Here is an 18,441-nt window from a genome sequence, read left to right on the forward strand (position 1 = left end):
AGGTCTCCGTAGCCTGGCTGGCTGGGGGAGGTAGAATGGGAAGTAGAATGGGGGCCGAAGCAGCCAGAGGCCATACCTGAGAGCAGCATTGGGTCCCTTTCCACAGACTTCTTGACATGGTCTGATTCCCCAGTCAGAGAGCTCTCGTCAATCTTGAGATCGTTCCCCTGGATCAGGATCCCATCTGCGGGCAGTAGGTCACCTAGTGCACAGAGGGGAAAGGGCAACAGGGAAAGAGGGGAGGAAAGAGCTTGGCAGAGGGTAGGAACCATCCAACCCCATTTCAGGGCTGCTTCCACGGGCCCTGCCCATAGGGCAATGGCCCAGGGGGGTACCTGGAGAGCCTCTGAAAGATAACTTCATCTCTGACAACCTGTCAACTCCTTATGAATTAACAGTTACTTCTCATGGCCTCAACATTATGTATTTTTAACCCTAAGACACACAGGGTACAAGTCTGACACTTTTTGGGGAGAGTTTCTTCTTTCTTTAGATCCTTCTCCACAACCTCCTTCCCCTGACCTAGAAGCTAACACGATTGTGGTCTTATCTATTTGGGTCTTCGGTGATTCCCAGCCCCCTATGCCAAAGGCCCTAGCCCTCAGATAGGGAGGGTGCCACAGGTACAAGAAGCACGAGTTCTCACCGTATTTGATTTGGGCGATGTCACCCACCACGATCTCAGCCACTGGGAGCTGGATGATGTGACCATTTCGGATCACGGAGAATTTCTGTTCCTTTTCGATGCGGTTCTGCAGCCCCCGGAATTGCTTCTCTTTGCTCCAATCATTGAAGGCAGTCACCAGCACCACGATGATCACGGAGAACAGGATGGCTGCCCCCTCAATCCAGCCGGCTTCTGCCTCTCCTTCATCTTCCGGGCTACTTACGGGTAGACCACACTCTAGCCCAGGGAAAGGAGAGAGTGGAAGGGTCAGCTGGGGGCCTTTTGTTAACATTCAAAACGGAAGTAGTGTCTCCACAATCCCCAGAACGGCAAGTCAGGGAAGGAGAATAATAGAAAATAAAACCCTTGGGTAGTAGAGCCATCCTCTGAGGGTACTGGAGGATGGCACGATTGGGCACCGTCTCATTGCCAATAGAATTATTGCGTGCTAGATAGCACGAAACATGTCATTGCCAATGACTGGCCAGTCGCATGTGCAGAACTTATGATTCCTAACGTGGTCAGGCTCCAGGTCGCTGCTCTTTCCCATGATGCCAAATAGCTGGCGGGAGGCACTGGGAGAAGCAGGTTTTGTTGGTTGGGTGAGGGTAGAGGACTCCTGATACTCTGCATGAGGATTTGATAGGAGAAGGGGAGGGAGACCCTGGAATCAGGATGGGTTGGAAGAACAGCTTACTAGCTACTTGCTGGTTTTCTTTGGAGAGCCCTGCCCCCGCCCCCCCCCCCCCCCGAACTTTTAAGCTACACCCTGCCAACTGCTAAGACCAGTGCTTATTGGAGGTGCTGGAAAGAACGCTGATCAGAGCCGCGCTGGGCTGCTGTGGACACTCACGTTCATTTTCTTCACCGGGGGGCCGATAGAAGGACAGGACGAGGGAGATGATGGCTGCAATCTCCAGGATGATGAGTGTGACATCTTGAAGGGCTTCCCACACTAGTTCTAAGAAGGTCTTGGGCTTTTTGGGGGGGATAAAGTTCTGTCCGAACACGTGCTTACGTTTCTCCAGGTCCGCAGGGTTCCCAGACAGACCTGGGAAGGAGATACGAGTAGGATGAGCAGGTGAGCAAAAAGGGGAAGAAGTGAGGGACAGAAGAAGGCAGTTGAAAGACCTAAATAAAGACCCTCCGCTTCCTGTTCTGCCCAAGTATGAGATCCAGCCAGGGTGACCAATCTCCCCACTTTGCCCAGGACGCGGGGGGGAGGGGGTGTGTGTGTGTGATACCTTCAGTCTCAAAACGGGCAAACCGGGACAAGGTGGTCACAGGCGGCCACTGGCTGCTGCTCTGTCCCCAGGGTAAGCTAACCTAGATCTAACACCTCACCGCCTCCTCCCAAGGATGCTGCAGGCTCCAGCTCTGAGAACACAGACATTCAAACGGTCCCTGGGGCTGACAGAACTTTCCTCTCACATTAACATGTAACTACTGGTGATGATTCTAAAACAGAGTTAGCATCCATCCACTGGCTCACACACAAAGGCCCGGAAGAATATGCTCTCTGCTCAAGGTCACGCTAGGAAGCTAGGAGACAGCCGGACCAGTTGTCCCGATTGGAAGTTCCAGGGGCTTTAGGAGAACAGGAGAGGCTTTTGGACTCCCATCTGTGGCCATCCCCTTGAGGCACATGTTCCCTCGTTTTGTCACCTCCCCCACAGACACAGACACACACCGCTAAGAGGTGCTACCATTCTAGTAAGTACTGTGGACTTATAGGTATTAAGAGAAGCCCTATTATTCACATTGATTGAAAACAGAACACAAAAGCGAAGCGGCAAAGTCAGACGGTATGCAGTCCTTGATTACCAGCATGCTCCCCTCTAGCACATATGCTTATAAACCTGTACGAGTGTGCACCCATATTCCAGACATGTTCCAGAGAGAAAAGGGATAGGCAGAATTATTCCCTATTCTCAGTGCCGCCTTTATTTCAGGACTTTTTTTTTTTTTTTTATGTCTATTTATTTTTGAAAGAGAGAGACAGGGGGAGGAGGGGCAGAGCGAGAGTGGGAGACACAGAATCCGAAGCAGGCTCCAGGCTCCGAGCTGTCAGCACAGAGCCCGACGCGGGGCCTGAACTCATGAACTGTGAGATCGTGACCTGAGCCAAAGTCGGACGCTTAACAGACTGAGCCACCCAGGGGCCCCCAGGCCTTATATTTAGGCTCCTCTGCTGGGCCCCAGGAGGGGGTTATACTGTAGGGGAAGGAGGGAAATCCTAAAACTTCAACAGATGCCAGGTGGCATTTCTCAAGTTGTTTACCCAGAGCAGCAGATAAGCCCTGGGCTTGGCACCTGGAGCTGCACTGTTCCATGGGTTCCCACCCACAGGCAGGGTGGGGCGAGCTTTGTCTGGGGAAAAGAAGGTCCTAGCAGAGGAGAGTTAGAATCAGAGGGCAGGGACACTCCACGAAGCCTCCCGAGGGAGAGCAGGGGACAGGAAGCTGCAAGGAGAATTGGAGATGCTGATGCCAGAGGGCTGCTTCACACTTTGGTTAACAGGAAGGGCTATTCCCCCGGTGGGGAGGGGGGCGTGGCGTGAAGGCAGACCTCTACTCTCCGTCTCCGCTCAACAGGACCCAAGAGTGGTATCTTAAGTGGCAAGAGGAGAGATTTGGGTCAGACCTCGGGAAGGTACTCGGACAGAAAAAGACTTGGGAAAGGGGAAAACAGAAGGGGTGTTGCTTGTAGGGTCTGAGATGGCCTCCATTTCTGCATCCAGAAGACAAAAACCATCAGGAGGGGTACTCAAGATACTCCCCTGTCTGGGAGGGTAGACGAAGGACCCTGAGTGGAGGGAAAGTGTGTGTGTGTGTGTGTGTGTGTGTGTGTGTGTGTGTGTGCGCGCGGGGTCGGGGGGCGGTGGTGGTGAACTGGCTTCCACACTGGTGGAGTTGGGGAATAGAGACCACTCTCACCTGCCAGCGCTCAGTGTGAGAGGGAAATGGGGAGCCGGTCAGGGAAGCGGTGCCCATATTCTAATCCAGGGCCTCCTGCCTCCCAGTGCCCAGATATGCCACCCTGGCCTCTGGCTGAGTGGCGTAGCCAACTCTGTGGGGGAGTGGGTTTGGCCAAAGCACTAGAAGCAAGTTGGGCTGCTTCCCAGAGGCTCCCTGCCTCCACCGCACTGCAAAGTCGGGTTCCCAGTGGGAAGGGAAAGCAAGGGCCTGGGAAAGGAGTGTTTCTGGGCAGGGCATCGTGACCCCCAGGCAGGCAGAGGCGGAGCAGTCGGCGGATCCTGGCCGGTTCTTTCTCCCCGAGGACCTGAGAGAGCGAGGCTGTGCCAGTTTGGGACCGCTCTACTGGATGGCCAGGTTTGCTCGAGGGAAACAGGAGTTCTGATCATTTGTTCATCTCCCTGGGGACGTTTCTCAAGGAAGCAGCGAGGAGATGCCATTGCCCCCTTACCAAGGTGAGTAGATGACTGTGAGGGCAAACCAGATATCAGATACTAGAGGTCATCTTAAGGGACATCCCAAGACCCCAACGGAGGCCAAAGCCACAGCAGCAACAACAATCTAGCTGAAAGCACCCATCTGAGGTCATCCTGCCCTCTCTGTTCTCAGATTAATACCCTGTGACCTCCCTCTCTCTCTTGTGCTCTATCCATTCAGCCAGCACATCCTGGCAGCTTTATCTTCAAAATATACCCAAGGTCTATTCCCTTCTCACTTTCCACTGTCACCATCCTGGTGTGAGCTGGCACCCTCTCTTGCCTGGGTGATGACGACTGTCCTCTAACTGGTAACCTTGCTCCCACCCCTGCTGTCCTGTGCCCCGTCTCCTCCCAACACAGTAGCCAGGACGATCTTTTTCAAACCCAACCCCTGGCACTCACCTACTGGTGGCTTTTACTTGGAGTGAAAGCGGGCACCGGGGCCTTTATGATGGCCCGTAAGGCCCCTCAAGAGCCCCCGGCCTCCCACCCCTCAACTCCTACTATTTGCTCCTTGCCCAGCGAGCCTTCCTGCCGTGCCCTGAACGCGTTCGAGAAGCTTCTATTTCAGCCCTGCAGTAGCTCCTCCTTGGCTCAGCTTGCTGTTCACTAGCTCATTCTCTTACCTCTTTCCGGTGTTTGTACACCGACCCTGACCTCACTGATTTAATAACATGGCTTCTCCGCTCCCGCACTCTCGATCCCCTTATCCTGTGTCACTGTTTCCTTCCACAGGTCTTCTCCCCTAATATGTTATATGATGTATTCATTATGTCCGTCCACCCCGCCCCCCTCCACGAGGGCGGGAGCTTTGTCTTTCTTCCTTAGGTCTACAACAGTGCCCAGCATTGTACGCATACAAATGTGCTGAATGAACTGAATGGATGAGTAATAAATCAGGTTGCTAACGTTTAAGTGATTACTAGGTGCCAGATGCTTCACCAGGCACATTGGTGCCTTCTCGTTCAGACGCTGCAAACCCCTATGAGACAGTTACTGTTAACCCCATTTTACATATCGGCAGACTGAGGCCTGGAGAGGTTATGTAACTACTCGGGCTCGTACGCGACACAGTCTATTCCACTCCCCAGGAAGCAGCTGCACGCCAACCTACACGCAGAGGGGGCTGGGGTGTGGAAGCGGCTTCGTTCCAGGGTGACTAACTGGTCCCGCTTGGCCCGGGACTTCCCAGGTTTGGGTCCCGAAGCTCCCACCTCCTGGAAACCACCCGGCACCCCCTGGGTCCCATGGCTGGTGGCCCGCGTGCCGCTTTCCTCTGCGCCTCTACGCCAATCAGCCCTGATCCCACGGTTTACAACCGGGCCGAGTTAGTGTCTCCTTCCTGTCCTCAGGGATGGTGCCACCAGGTCTATCAGAGTCCAACCTATGAATCTCGCACTCGATACAAGGTTCATTATGGCCTTTTTTGGATCCAAGCAAACCAAACGACACACATTACGGAAAACAGAAAGGTCAGGCCTTGCTCTTGCCTCGATGGCCTCGAAGTCACACACGAACTTCCTGTTTGCCATTTTCTCTCATCTCTCTGCTCCACCTTAAGTCACCCTAAGCTGTTGCAGTAGCTATCTTAAGAAGTCAAGTGGCCGTCCCAGTTCCCAGTGTGCCCTGAGGCAGGGAGGGGCCTGTGGGGACTGTTAGCAAAGTAGCCTTGGGAATCCTCACTCCGACTTGTGGCAGGGCACGGGAAAGCCTGCGGGCCTGGGAGCTCAGCCAATCCCCAATTTTGGGCTTTTCATTCCATTCTTCCTGCCCCCAGAGGCTCTCAGGCCCTGCTCTCCACAGAGGTAACTTCGCATAAATCCTTGTCTAGCCGAGGACAGGGTATTAGACCCTGATCTCTGCAGTGGCTTCTCAAATATGCAGCTTCCTGGAGAGAAGCTTGGCAGGGAGAGAATGCTGGAAACACAGGAAAAGGATTTCCCTTAGAAATACATCAAAAAAAAAAAAAAAGAGAGAGAGAGAGGAATCTTTGTCCCCAAGAACATGGGAGAGAGAAAGCCCCACCCAAATCAGGAGTGCTTTTGGCTCTAAGAACCAGACTGAACACATGAGCTGGGAGAGGCGACAAAGAATGTCAGGCTCTGAAGTCATCGCCCCTACCCCGTGTTGGGGAGTTTCATGGCCCCTGCCCAGGCTGGCAGGAGACGGAATATGCAGCAGTGGAAAATCTGTGTCTGCTGTGGGTCTGTGCGGGGAACCAGGGCTTGGGAGGAGAGGCGGCAGCCCGGCCCTCAGTGGCCTGGCTCCAGCAGGGAAGGGCCAGGGCCAGCCTCCCTGGGACGCCAAGCGCTGTCGGCAGCGGCACCCCTCACGAGAACCAGCTCAGCCCCAGAAAGGGTGGGGCTGGGTCAGACATCACGAGGGACTTCCCAGCTGGCTGAGTTATGACACCTTGCCAAGGAGAAGCAGACTCATCTCCCACACACATAGTACCAGGGACAGGTTGCCCTGGGTGGGGTGGAAGGCAGCCCTCTTTGGTACAGGAGAACAGGCAGCAGAATACCTTTCAAGCCCTACCTTAAAAACCTTGCGTTGGGGGGGCTGAGGGGAGGGGGAGCTTGACATCAGCACAGGGACCGCAGGCTTTCGGCAAATGCCACGACCTCAGCATCTCCAGCTTAGCACATCCACAGCTCGGAGATGTGCTCTCTGGCTGCTGGACTTCCAGCCCCTAGAGATAAAGCCATCGCCTCAGGGTCACCGCAAGAGGATGCCGGACTTGGGGAAGAATGGCCCCTTCCTGATGGTCAGTGCACACAGCCTGGCAGCGTCAGCAGCGTCTGGCCCTCCTCTCCACGCCTTTTCTGAACACCCCAAAGCTGGCGCAGAGCAAGAAAGCTCCCTGGTCTGCCCTCCGCAGCCCTCTGCTCGGCCACCTGCTCCCACACCGCACGCGTGTGCTTCCCTCCAGTGTCACGCTCCCCGGTGCTCGCACATCAGAGCTAAATAAAAAGAGTGAAAGCCCTACTTCCAAGGGTGGATGCGACATCTGGCTCGGCCCAGGAGGGAGTGCTATCTCTCTCCCCCCGCCCCTAGCTGATGTTCCATGCAAGGCAACAAGAAGGTCCAGAACGAAACAGAACTTGCAAGCTTTTCTGCTGAGCTGCGAAAGGAATGCGGCACAAAGGGTTCCCGGCCTGGAAGGGGGGGCAAAGCAGTGGGGGGAGGGGGTGGTTCTCGGGCTCAGGAAGACTCATCCCCTCTCCCCATCAAGACTGCCCTGTCCCCTGCCTGGCAGCATTATGCCAGCCATCCCAGAAGCCCAGCTCTGGGCAAGGAGGCGCTGAACAGAAAAGAATTCACAGAGCCTGGGGTTGGGCTGGGGAGGGAAGGTCCAAAGCTGTCACGCACTGTTGGCCTCACTCAGCCCTGGGCGCACAAATCATACAGGGGACTCCCAGGATGCAACATGGAATCCCCTGCAGGGGGTGGAGGAGGGGGGGAGGCTCCGAGGGAGGGCGCTTTCACTCTCTTTCTCAATCACCTATTTTCCTCATTCCAGCTGTTGAGACTGCTTCCCCTGGGGTTTGGTGGAAACCTTTCCCTCCCCTCCGTAAAGTACTCAGTATTTCTTTGAAGAAGTTACTAGACTTGCCTCAGCTTCTCACATCACAGCATAGCTGCTTTCTGGCTGTTTGCGCTGGCCTGCCCACCTTCTCTTCCCTTCCCTCCAAGATGTTCTTCCGGCTTGAGTCTCTCTCACATCTTTTTTTTTTTTATTAAATTTTTTTTTTTTAATGTTTATTTATTTTTGAGACAGAGAGAGACAGAGCATGAACGGGGGAGGGGCAGAGAGAGAGGGAGACACAGAATCGGAAGCAGGCTCCAGGCTCTGAGCCATCAGCCCAGAGCCCGACGCGGGGCTCGAACTCACGGACCGCGAGATAGTGACCTGAGCTGAAGTCGGACGCTTAACCGACTGAGCCACCCAGGCGCCCCCTCTCTCACATCTTAAAGTAGCGCTAATAGATGTCCCCGAAGCACGATGGGCAGAGAGGGCCAGACTGTCAGCCTCTGCAGCCGTGCCCACGTGCATTGCTTTCAGGATCACTTATCTGGCCTCTTTGGTAGCCAGTCGGTTGAGTGTCTGGACAAGAGTTGAAGGTGATGGCTGTGGGGCAGAGGGCCAGAGGAAAGAGAGGTGGCTCGGCTATGCTTCTCTTCTGGAATTGATGAGCTCCTAAGAACAGGTGGTCTTTTTTTTTTTTTTTTTTTAGTTTATTTTGAGGGGGGAGTCAGAGAGAGCAGGGAGGGGGCAGAGAGAGAGGGAGAGAGAGAATCCCCAGCAGGCCCTGCACTGTCAGTGCAGAGCCCAACACGGGGCTCGAACTCGCAAACCGTGAGACCGTGACTTGAGCTGACACCAAGAGTCGGCCAATTAGCCGATTGGGCCACTCAGGTGCCCTAGAAGCAGGTACTCCGAAAACACGCGATCCGCCCTAAAGACAGGGAGGAAGGTATCAAAGAGGCCAGTTACCGTCTTCCTCTTACGTCCGTTGTATCTCATATCCACTCCCCTGGTTCTGAACCCCTCCCCAGCCCTACGCTAACATTCTCTAAAGCAGCGGCCTCTAAGTAGGGGGCACGCAACCATCTGCTGGAGCGTGGGAGAAGCACCAGAACTTTTTATATGACTTCATCCACTTCGATTTCTTGCATCTCTTACGATGTAAATAATACTAGTGTTAGAAGCATTAATAGTAATATAGTAGAGTTGTGGGTAAGCATGTATTATTTATCATGTCCTCAGCTTTTTTCCAGATTGAAAATGCTACCGGAAGGGCGCCTGGGTGGCTCAGTCGGTTGAGTGTCCGACTTTTGATTTCGGCTCAGGTCATGACCCCAGGGTCATGAGATCAAGCCCCGCATGGGGCTCTGTGTTGACTGCGGAGTCTGCTTAAGATTCTCTCTCTCTCTCTCTCTCTCTCTCTGCCCCTCTCTCCAACTCGCTCTCCCTCTCAAATAAAAAAAGCAAACAAAGAAAATGCTACTGGAAATTTCAGTCTGCACATGGAGGAAGAGCCCATCCTAGCGTGTCCCAGCTCGTGGAAAATGGACGATGCTTGGTGGGACACGCCACTGACCTCAGAAGGCTTGGGGACAGGAACACAGTTAAACCCCAGAGATCTTAACATGGCAGGAAATATTACCCTAAACGTTGCCGTTAATGAACCAGGATGGTAATTCAGGCGGGACTGTCTTAAAACAGATTCTTTCCCCTCTCGCTTTTTACTCCACAAAGAATCTCAGCTTCCCAAACTTAGTGGCTGTCCAGTAACTATGCAGGGCGAAGATGCCGCCATTTTCTGTCAGGAACACTCCGCGAGTGCTAGCAGCTGCCGTCGAGCACCGCCAGGCCTCAGCTTCCCCAGGCAATCAGAGGTACAGCGGTCCATGCTCCCAACTAGCCACGCCCACTGACGGGGCAGAAGCCACGGTTTAATGTTAGCACTGGGTCACAATTAGACATTCTATCAGGCATTGAAATACAGAGCAAAGTTTTGAATTACCTGTGCTTCTGAGACTCTCTGTGTTCCTGCTCTAGCCTAAGAATAGTCTATTCTGTTCTACCCAGTCGTAAGAACTTAGGGGAGGCATTTAAGCCTTTGGACCTGGAAGGAGGGGAGAGGGATGAATAAAATTAAATCCCACCTGCCTCTAGAATTGTGTAAATCCAGTATAATAAAACCATGCTCGTGTCATAAATATTATAAACTCCCAGTTCCATAAGGCCCCTTAAAGCTATGGTTTAAAAAAAAAAAAATCTGTCAGATCTATATAGGTGATGCTATCAACCCAACAGATAATAAAAAGGAAGGGTCATACTCTAGGAACCAATTTCCCCAGCCTTACTTCACCAGGTTACCAACTACCAGAATTCAAGTACCGGGTGAATTTCTTTATTCTTTTTTTTTTTTTAATGTTCATTGATTTTTGAGAGAGAGAGAGAAAGACGCTGAGGGCAAGTGGGGGAGGGGCAGAGAGGGAGACACAGAATCCGAAGCAGCCTCCAGGCTCTGAGCTGTCAGCACAGAGCCCGATGCGGGGCTTGAACCCACGAACCGTGAGATCACGACCTGAGCCGAAGTTGGATGCTTAACCGACTGAGCCACCCTGGCACCCCTCTTTTTTCTTAGTCTGCAGGGGCCTCCCACAGGGGACAGGACTACAGTAGGTTGTCAGGCACCTCAGTGCGGTCTCTTGTGACCAGGCTGGCTTTTTACAGCATCAGCTCTTTGAGGCACCTGGAGAGTGAAGCTCTTTTCTCGGCCCTGCTGCACAAAACAGCTCAGCATCGCCTTTGTCTGGGGAGAGACTTCTGTGTCACAGCTCCTCTGTGCCTCCTTTTCTATGCTCGTATTCCTCGCACACGCGAGGAGGTCATTGTTGGCACGGGGGAATAAACATTACTCATGGAAAAGTTGTTTTCGGACTCCCTGCCTCCACAGCTCCAGGACCGGCCCTATGATTAAGTCTTACACGGAAACAAATCAGGATACAGACTTGTGATCTAAGGAAGCAGGAGAATGGCGGCAGACAGCCGCCCCACTGGTAGGGGGACTGGCGTTGGGGCATGGCCGGGGCCCGTAGCAACAGAGGCACCTGCCATCAGAAGCCATGGCTTTCCACCACAGGTCGGAAACTAGGAGTGGGGAGGAATCTAAGGGCATTAGTTACATCAACAACATTTGCTGTCTGATGGTGAGATTAAAGCGGCATATATGATGGCCTTTGGGAATCGAAGCTGTCTGGGAATCAGGGAGGAGACAGTAGCAGCTATGAGAAATGGATTAGGAAAACTGGGAGGAGAGTCTGGATCCTTCTATCAGGAGCGTCCCAGGTTCCAACTGATTTGGACTCCTGAGCTTTGCTTTGTGAGAGAAACGACTGGCCAAAGCCATCAAGAGTGGTATAGGAAGGGGAAAAAGGAAGATCCTGCCTGCATTCTGATGGGTGTCTCTAAACGCCTGCATTGCTCAGTGAAAATAGAATGCGAATAGCCTCTGTTTAAGGTCAACACTACTACAAAAGTGGCAGAATAAAGAAATCTAGCTGACAAGAAGCAGTGCCCAAAGGGCAGTCGTTAGATTCTAGACAGAGGGCAAAGGCTGAGCCGTGGGAGAGCGACCAAGCCCTGCCATGTGAACCAGATCTCTTTGACATCCAGAGGTGAAAGGACGCAATGGCCATTGGTTGCAGTCATACAAGCAGGAACCTCTCCAGAGGAAATAATACATCGCACTCCACGGGCGCTCATACTCTGGCAGATACCTTCAGACATGTGGGCTCCATTTTAATCTGAGACAGCTCATTAATTGAATACCCATCATAAGCTTGAGCGCTGGATGCACATGATATGTACGTGGAATCCCAATATTTTAATCCCGATAACTGAATGGGCTAGGTATTAACATCATTTTCAAAGAAGGAAGAGACTCAGGGCGGTTAAGTAAACTGTTCAATGATACTCAGTAAATGGGGGAGCTAGTGTCTGAACTCATGCGAGGTAGGAAACTGGATTCTAGCAGTCAAGAGAACACGGAAGGAAGCTCCCTCAGATTGCGAAGAAAACAAGACATGTTAATGTACAGATATCTAGATAAAAATCTCTTGCTCGTTCGCTCTTGCTCTCTCTCAATCCTAAAGAGTCTGGAAGAGAGACTTGGACTCTTGTCCAAGTCCAAGTCCAAACTTACAGCACTGGCTGGGGGTCAAAACTTCTTAGACTTGGCAAAAAATATGATGTAGGTTCCAAGGAAGGCTAGAAATAGTCTATTTCAAGAGGCTAAAGGCATCTGAAGGACAAGATCTTTTTTTTTTTCTTAATATTTTTTTAATATTTATTTTTATTTTTGAGAGAGAGGGAGACAGAGACAGAGACAGACTGCGAGTGGGGGAGGGGCAGAGAGGGAGGGAGACACAGAATCCGAAGCAGGCTCCAGGCTCCAAGCTGTTAGCACAGAGCCCGACACGGGGCTCAAACTCAGGAACCGCGAGATCACGACCTGGGCCAAAGTCGGATGCTCAACCAGTCGGATGCTCAACCGACTGAGCCACCCAGGCGCTCTGAAGGACAAGATTTTTGATTTACCTAATGCTACTCAGCCATGTCCTGCCTCACTGATGGGGCCAAGTAAGACCCCGTAACACAGATGCTATAACCCTGCATAAGTGAGAAAGGAAGGTTCCTTTGATTCTGTCTCCATTCTGATGAGGCAAAATTTTATATTACCATGGCTTATTGGGCAACTGAAGTGAGCCAGGCAAGCACGAAGCCAGGTTTTCCGTTCTCTTTTAAAAGCACATTAAGAAGAACTATATTAAAGTGTGCCAGGCAGGGTTGAAAAAAGTCATCAATAATTCCCTGACACGAAGCAAAGTGAATAATCCAAAGGTACGGTAGGTACTCCCCTGTGATTTGCCCCCCCTATTTCTAACTGTACACGATAGAGAGATGCCACGTTGGGCGGATGCACTGGGTCACTTTTTTTGTGCCCGTTCTCCCCAGTTACACTGTGAGATCGGTGTGGGGCAGAACTGTAGTTAAGTTCTTCTGTAATCAAAGACCGATATTGAATAAGAGACTTGATCACTTACTGATAAAAGCGTCTCTAACACAAACACTTGTAAAGCAGAGCCAAATCCTCTCCTTGCTGTACACTGACACAGAAAAAGGAAGAAAGTCCGACCGTCAGCGAACACCGTCGCTGGGAAAGAGATGGCTCTCCGTGGTCTCACCTCCTTTCAGAGGCCATGTTTTTCTCAAACGACCCAGATACACCAGTGAGGTCTCTTACTGCCCTCTCGAGAAGCCGGGAAACCATAGTTTTGAACACTAGCTACCTTCCTCTGATTCCCCACCCCTGGTGTGGTTTTTACCTTCCACGGGGTTGGTTTTCAGTCTACTGCAGAGATTCGTTACACCCCCGTAGTGGACGTTGATCTGGTTGATTGCGTCGGTCGAACGTAGCTCCATGAGCTTCCGCAGGTCCATTACTGTGCAGCCAAACTCCCGCTCGTGGCTCTCAACCATCGAGTTGGCCGGCAAGGTACGTTCTGTTGGGTTCGTCATTCTGCCTGCTGTTACCAAGCCCCTCAACCAGAGAAAATGTGGCTTCCCTTCAACTGGTCAGGAACTCCTGCCCTTCTGCCTCACTTCTTACTTCTTGCTTCTCTGGGAGCCTGGGTAGGAAATAGTTGGGCTATATCCTGTGCAGTGAGCTTCAGGGTAGCAGCCTCTAGCCCAGATCCTTTTTTGTGTATGAAGCTCGGCAGCGAGGGGAGGAAGGGGATGGGGGAGCCGAGTGGAAGCCGGACCACGTGTCACGACGATTGGTGTCCCCAGGTGGTAATGGAAGCCGTTGTCCAGGGTAGGTAGGTTCCTAGCTTAGACCAGCTTGCCCAGATGGAGGTGTAAACAGGATGTGCATGTTACCATGGAGGCTACCTTAGCAACAACCGGCAACTGCGGTGGTAGAGAGGCGGCAGGAGGAGGAGGAGGAGGAAGAGGAGGGCTCCCTGGATACCGCTGACAACTGGATCTCTGGAATAAAGATTCGAAGACAGACAAAAACAATTAGAGCAGCCATGAGGATCCGGCACCTGCGAGGCAAGAGGTACTCATTTTAGGGCTTAGATGACAGCGGGTGCCTGAGCTGAACCGATCGCCGAGGCCTGAGCTGAGGGCTCGGACTCAGGAGGGGCCCGCCTCTCCCTAGGAGGCCCCAGCAGCCTGTACACCCCCATGGAGAGGAGTAATTTCCGATATACCCCAGTCTTCACATCACACCATTCTCAAGCCAAGTGACAATCTGGCGACTTCAGGAACTTGGAAATAAAAGGTTTGTAACCCCTAATGGCTCTCACGCTCTCCACGTCTATCCACATGAGGGCCCCACTATGAACTCCTTTAGTCTGATCTTAACTCTAACTGGGGAGAAGAGGTCAGAAGAGGAGTCCAGATCAGAGTGGCCTGGAGGGTGGCCTGCCAGTCTGCCCCCCGCGCCCCTGAACCCTGCGCCCTGTACCCAACACCCACATTGACAAACCAGGAGGGCAACCTGATAGAAGATGCCCAGATGCTCCGGGGCCCCTCCGAATACTCAGCCTCTAGCCCACTGCAGCTGTGAGCAGGTTGGGGACTGCATTCAGGTCTTGGAGCTAATAAGCCCCATCCCTCCAAAAAGCTTTCGCCGTCTCCAAAAGGGGAGAGTAAAATGCTCTGGCAGTTGGCAATCCAGGGTGCAGCCTTTCTACGTAAACGGGACAGAAGGACCTCGGAGAAGGAGGTTTGCAGCGTATGGTTTCAGCGTTACTTGGGGTGGCGGGGATAAGGCAGCTATCAGTTCAGATAGAGCCCAGGGCCATGGCAAGGTCAGCAGGAAAGCAGGGTTAGCACGCGTGTGAGTCAGCATCGGAGGGTCTCAGGTCAGCATTTCTCCCCTCAGAAAGGCATGTGCGCCCCCTCTGAGTGGGAGGAAGGGCGGAGCTACGTGCAGGTGAGGATCTAAAGGGCTGAAGGTGGCCAGGCTCCCCCTGCCCCCCACCCCGGCCCTGTTCTTAGCTTTAGAGAGCAGCTCCTGCGTGTCGTGGGGGACCCATCGTCACACAGCAGCCGTTTAAATGTGAAGCGGCTCTTTCTGAACACGGCACCAGAACATGGGGGCCCAGCCCTGGTTAAACAGTCCCCAGTGACTGGAGTTCAGTAACCAGGGAGTGGCAAGGATCTCGGGACAGCCCCCCTCTAATACATAGATGACATCCTCACTTGTAGAAGGCGAGCAAAGAGGCACAAGAACCATCAGAAAAGGGCTGGGCTCTTTTACCGGTTACTTTTCCCCAAATCATGTGTGGCCAAAGTTTCCTACCAATCCTGTTCCCGGCGGGTCCCCTGGGATGGAGTTGGGTACTCCTCCCTCCCCCAGTGTTCACTCTGTCTCCTCCTTTTATCAGAGATTTTTAGAACTACTCTGACCTACAGAGGGCTAAGCAAGCATGGCTTTGCTTTATTGTTGCTATTGTTTTTCAAACATCACACTGCCTTTTGCTTTTTCTCTTTTAAAGAATTTTTTTAAAGTTTATTTATTTATCTGAGAGAGAGGGAGAGAGAGAGAGAGAGGAGGGAGGGGCAGAGAGAGGGAGGGAGAGAGAGAATCCCCAGCAGGCTCCATGCTGTCAGCACAGATCCCGATGCGAGGCTCGAACTCCCGAAACCGTGAGATCATGACCTGAGCCGAAACCAAGAGTTGGACGCTTAACCGACTGAGCCCCCCAGGCGCCCCCTCCTTTTTTTCTTTTTTAGATGTCATCAGAGTAGCCTGGGGAACAGAGGTCTGGAGAGAACCTGAGGCGGCGTGTCAAACTCCCTTCATTCAGACTGGCCCAATGATAGGCGGTACGTACGACAGAATTTCCCTCCAGTTCAGCTTCTCGTCGAAGCCTGGAAGCAGTGGGAAGGGCTACAGCAGTAAGGAGCCCATCTTGACCCTTAAGTAGAGCTCCTTAACCTTTCAAGAGGATGTTGACAACAGTGCTGACAGAGTGCTAAACTGGAAATCAGACTTTACTTTTTCTATCTCCACCCACTATAGTGTCTGTCCCATGAAGGCTAAGCTTTGCACTTGTCGCGTTCACGGCTTTATCCCCAGTGCCATAAGGGCGCCTGAACACATGGGCATTCAGCTCATTTTGTTGTCGTGGTTGTTGTTGTTGAATAACTGGTAGCAGATTCAGAACCAATTTACCATCTTCCCAGGCACCCTTGGGCATGTCACTTGGCCTTCTTAGGGCTCAGTTCCTCCCACCTTCACCTGGGGGAAAAAAATCAGCCCTACCTCTTCACACCATCTCAAGAAAGTGACAAAGGACTAGAATAAGAGATAGAAATAGTGCTGGAAACCTTTTTTTTTTTTTTTCTAATGTTTATTTTTGAGAGAGAGAGAGAGAGAGAGACAGAGTGAGAGCAGGGGAGGGGCAGAGAGAGAGAGAGGGAGACACAGAAAACGAAGCAGGCTCCAGGCTCTGAGCTGTCGGCACAGAGCCCAACACGGGGCTCGAACTCACGGACCGCAAGATCATGACCTGAGCCGAAGTCGGATACTTAACTGGCTGAGCCCCTAGTGCTTGGAAATCTTAGATGAAAGATGACCAGTGTCCAGTATGTCCACTCTCAAGTGATGGGAGAAGGCTTAATTTGATCTTAATGAACTTTTGGTATCTAGCCCTTTAAGCAGAAGGACAATAAGCTCCACGTCCCCCTCCATCTCTCCTTGCCAAAGGGAATGCCCAGCCCTCAGAAAGAATGGAAAATTCCAAGGCAGCTCCATTAGCAATAGCCATTAGCTACGTTATAACCACTGGCAACACCACTAGGCTATGCAGCCTTCGATTTCTAGAAAAGAAGAAGGGACCGTCTGAGTCAGAGTTCCTTACTTTGAACCTCTCCTCAAGGTATGAAAGGGGAGAAATTTTTCACTCACGGAGGCGACCAGTGAGAAAAGGTCACTTGAGATTAGAGCACGTGGGGCCATGTGGCAGAGAATGAGGTCTGTCTGCTTCGGGTTGCTCTAGAGACGCTTACAGAGGAGGTCACGCACTAAGCCGTTGACACGGAGTCAAGGGGGCAGTTGGCAGCTGGGGCCCCCAGCTTAAAGTGGGATCCCTAAGGACGTTCTTCCGGAATTCGGAGGCCTAGCAGGCACCCATACGCCTCTCTGAGCTCTCAGAATGTGAGCGTTCCACAGCTGCTGAGTCTGCCTAGCCCCTACCCTTATTAGGCAACTGGCAAAGAATAATCTGTAAGTGCTCTCACACCCCCCTCGGCCACAGCCTCAGTCTCAGACGCAATGCTCAGACGCCTGGGAGGTACCACCTCTTGTCAGGTCAGGATTAGTCACGCAGCCTGGGGCATTCTGGGTAAGGTATGTGCTCACTCCCAGTTTCTAGCATTTTGCCAACTTAAAGGACGATAGGACGGAAAAGCAAACACTACCATCACTTCCTACAGGGGCAAGAAATCCTATTATTGTACATGATCATTGAACCATTTCAATGTTCTTCGGCCCAAAGTCTTGTAACATCCATTGTACAATTGGTAATGACGGTGAAAACTTTGTCTTTGATCAACTCTACGTACAACAGCTTTGACCCCCCCCCCCCCCCTTTACAGATGAAGCCACTGAGGTCCAATGAGAAAAAAAGTGATTTAGTCTTTGGCAAGTCAGCACCCTTGACCATCTGGTGCTCCTTTTGTTATACCTTACTCCCTCCCTCGAGTCTGGACCTCCTCATTTTCTTCCTCCTTCTCCTCCTCCTCGTCCTCCTCCTCCTTCTTCTTCTTTTTTATATTTAATTTCATTTACTTATTTAAAAATTTTTAATATTTACTTATTTTTGAGAGAGAGAGAGACAGAGCGCAAACAGGGGAGGGGCAAGAGAGAGAGGGAGACACAGAATCTGAAGCAGGCTCCAGGCTCCGAGCTGTCAGCACAAAGCCCGACGTGGGGCTCGAACTCACGGAACACGAGATCATGACCTGAGCCAAAGTCAGATGCTTAACCGACTGAGCCACCCAGGTGCCCCCTTTTTAAAGTTTATTTATTTATTTTGAGAGAGAGAGAGAGGGAGAGCAAGCGGCGGAGGGGCGTAGAGAGAGAGAGAGAGAGAGAGAGAGAGAGAGAATCCGAAGCAGGCTCTGCACTGGCAGTGCAGAGCCTTACGTGGGGCTCGAGCTCAAGACCCGTGAGATCATGACCTGAGCTGAAATCAAGAGTCAATCGCTCAACTGACTGAGCCACCCAGGCACCCCTTTTCATTTTTTATTTTACAGAGAGAGAGGGAGCATGCATGAACAGGGGAGGAGCAGAGAGAGAGGGAGAGGGACAATCTCAAGCAGGCTCCATGCTGAGTGCGGAGCCAGACTTGGGGCTTGATCCCACGACCCTGGGATCCTGACCGGAGCCATAATCAAGTCAATTGCTCAACTGACTGAGCCTCCCGGGCACCCCTGGACTTCCTTATTTTCTGACACACATCAGAAATGCAGGAATCTCTGGAGTGGAGAAAACAACCGTTTCCACTTAGAGGAAAGGTTGACTCTTCACCAGCTCTTTCTCCTTCACAATCAACCACATCGCATCACAACTACATCACATCACAGGGGCTGAAACAGACCTTTTCCTGCTCCTGTACATACCTGAGAAACAAACAAACCACCCCACGCTTCCAGATAACTCAGTCTGCAGCGAGACTTGCTAGGAAGTTCTGAAACAGGCAGCTGCCAGAGACAAGGACCTCATGC

General features: G+C 52.1%; 1 protein-coding gene across 9 annotated transcripts in view; it reads right to left on the reverse strand.

Moving 5' to 3' along the window:
- ATP2B4 (ATPase plasma membrane Ca2+ transporting 4) overlaps positions 1–18,441 on the reverse strand; it is a 97,466-nt gene that overhangs the window by 37,610 nt on the left and 41,415 nt on the right. For all 9 annotated transcript variants that reach the window (XM_019432263.2, XM_019432323.2, XM_053909028.1 and 6 more), the window contains exons 2-5: positions 13,023–13,686; positions 1,521–1,718; positions 647–904; positions 77–202 (exon numbers count right to left, since the gene is read on the reverse strand). In XM_019432263.2, the coding sequence (XP_019287808.1) occupies positions 77–202; positions 647–904; positions 1,521–1,718; positions 13,023–13,215 (775 nt within the window). In that variant the 5' untranslated portion in view covers positions 13,216–13,686. The remainder of the gene's footprint in view (positions 1–76; positions 203–646; positions 905–1,520; positions 1,719–13,022; positions 13,687–18,441) is intronic.

This window comes from Panthera pardus, unplaced genomic scaffold (genome assembly GCF_024362965.1).
Source record: "Panthera pardus isolate Hobbes unplaced genomic scaffold, ASM2436296v1 HiC_scaffold_21, whole genome shotgun sequence".
In the NCBI taxonomy this organism is placed as follows: Eukaryota; Metazoa; Chordata; class Mammalia; order Carnivora; family Felidae; genus Panthera; species Panthera pardus.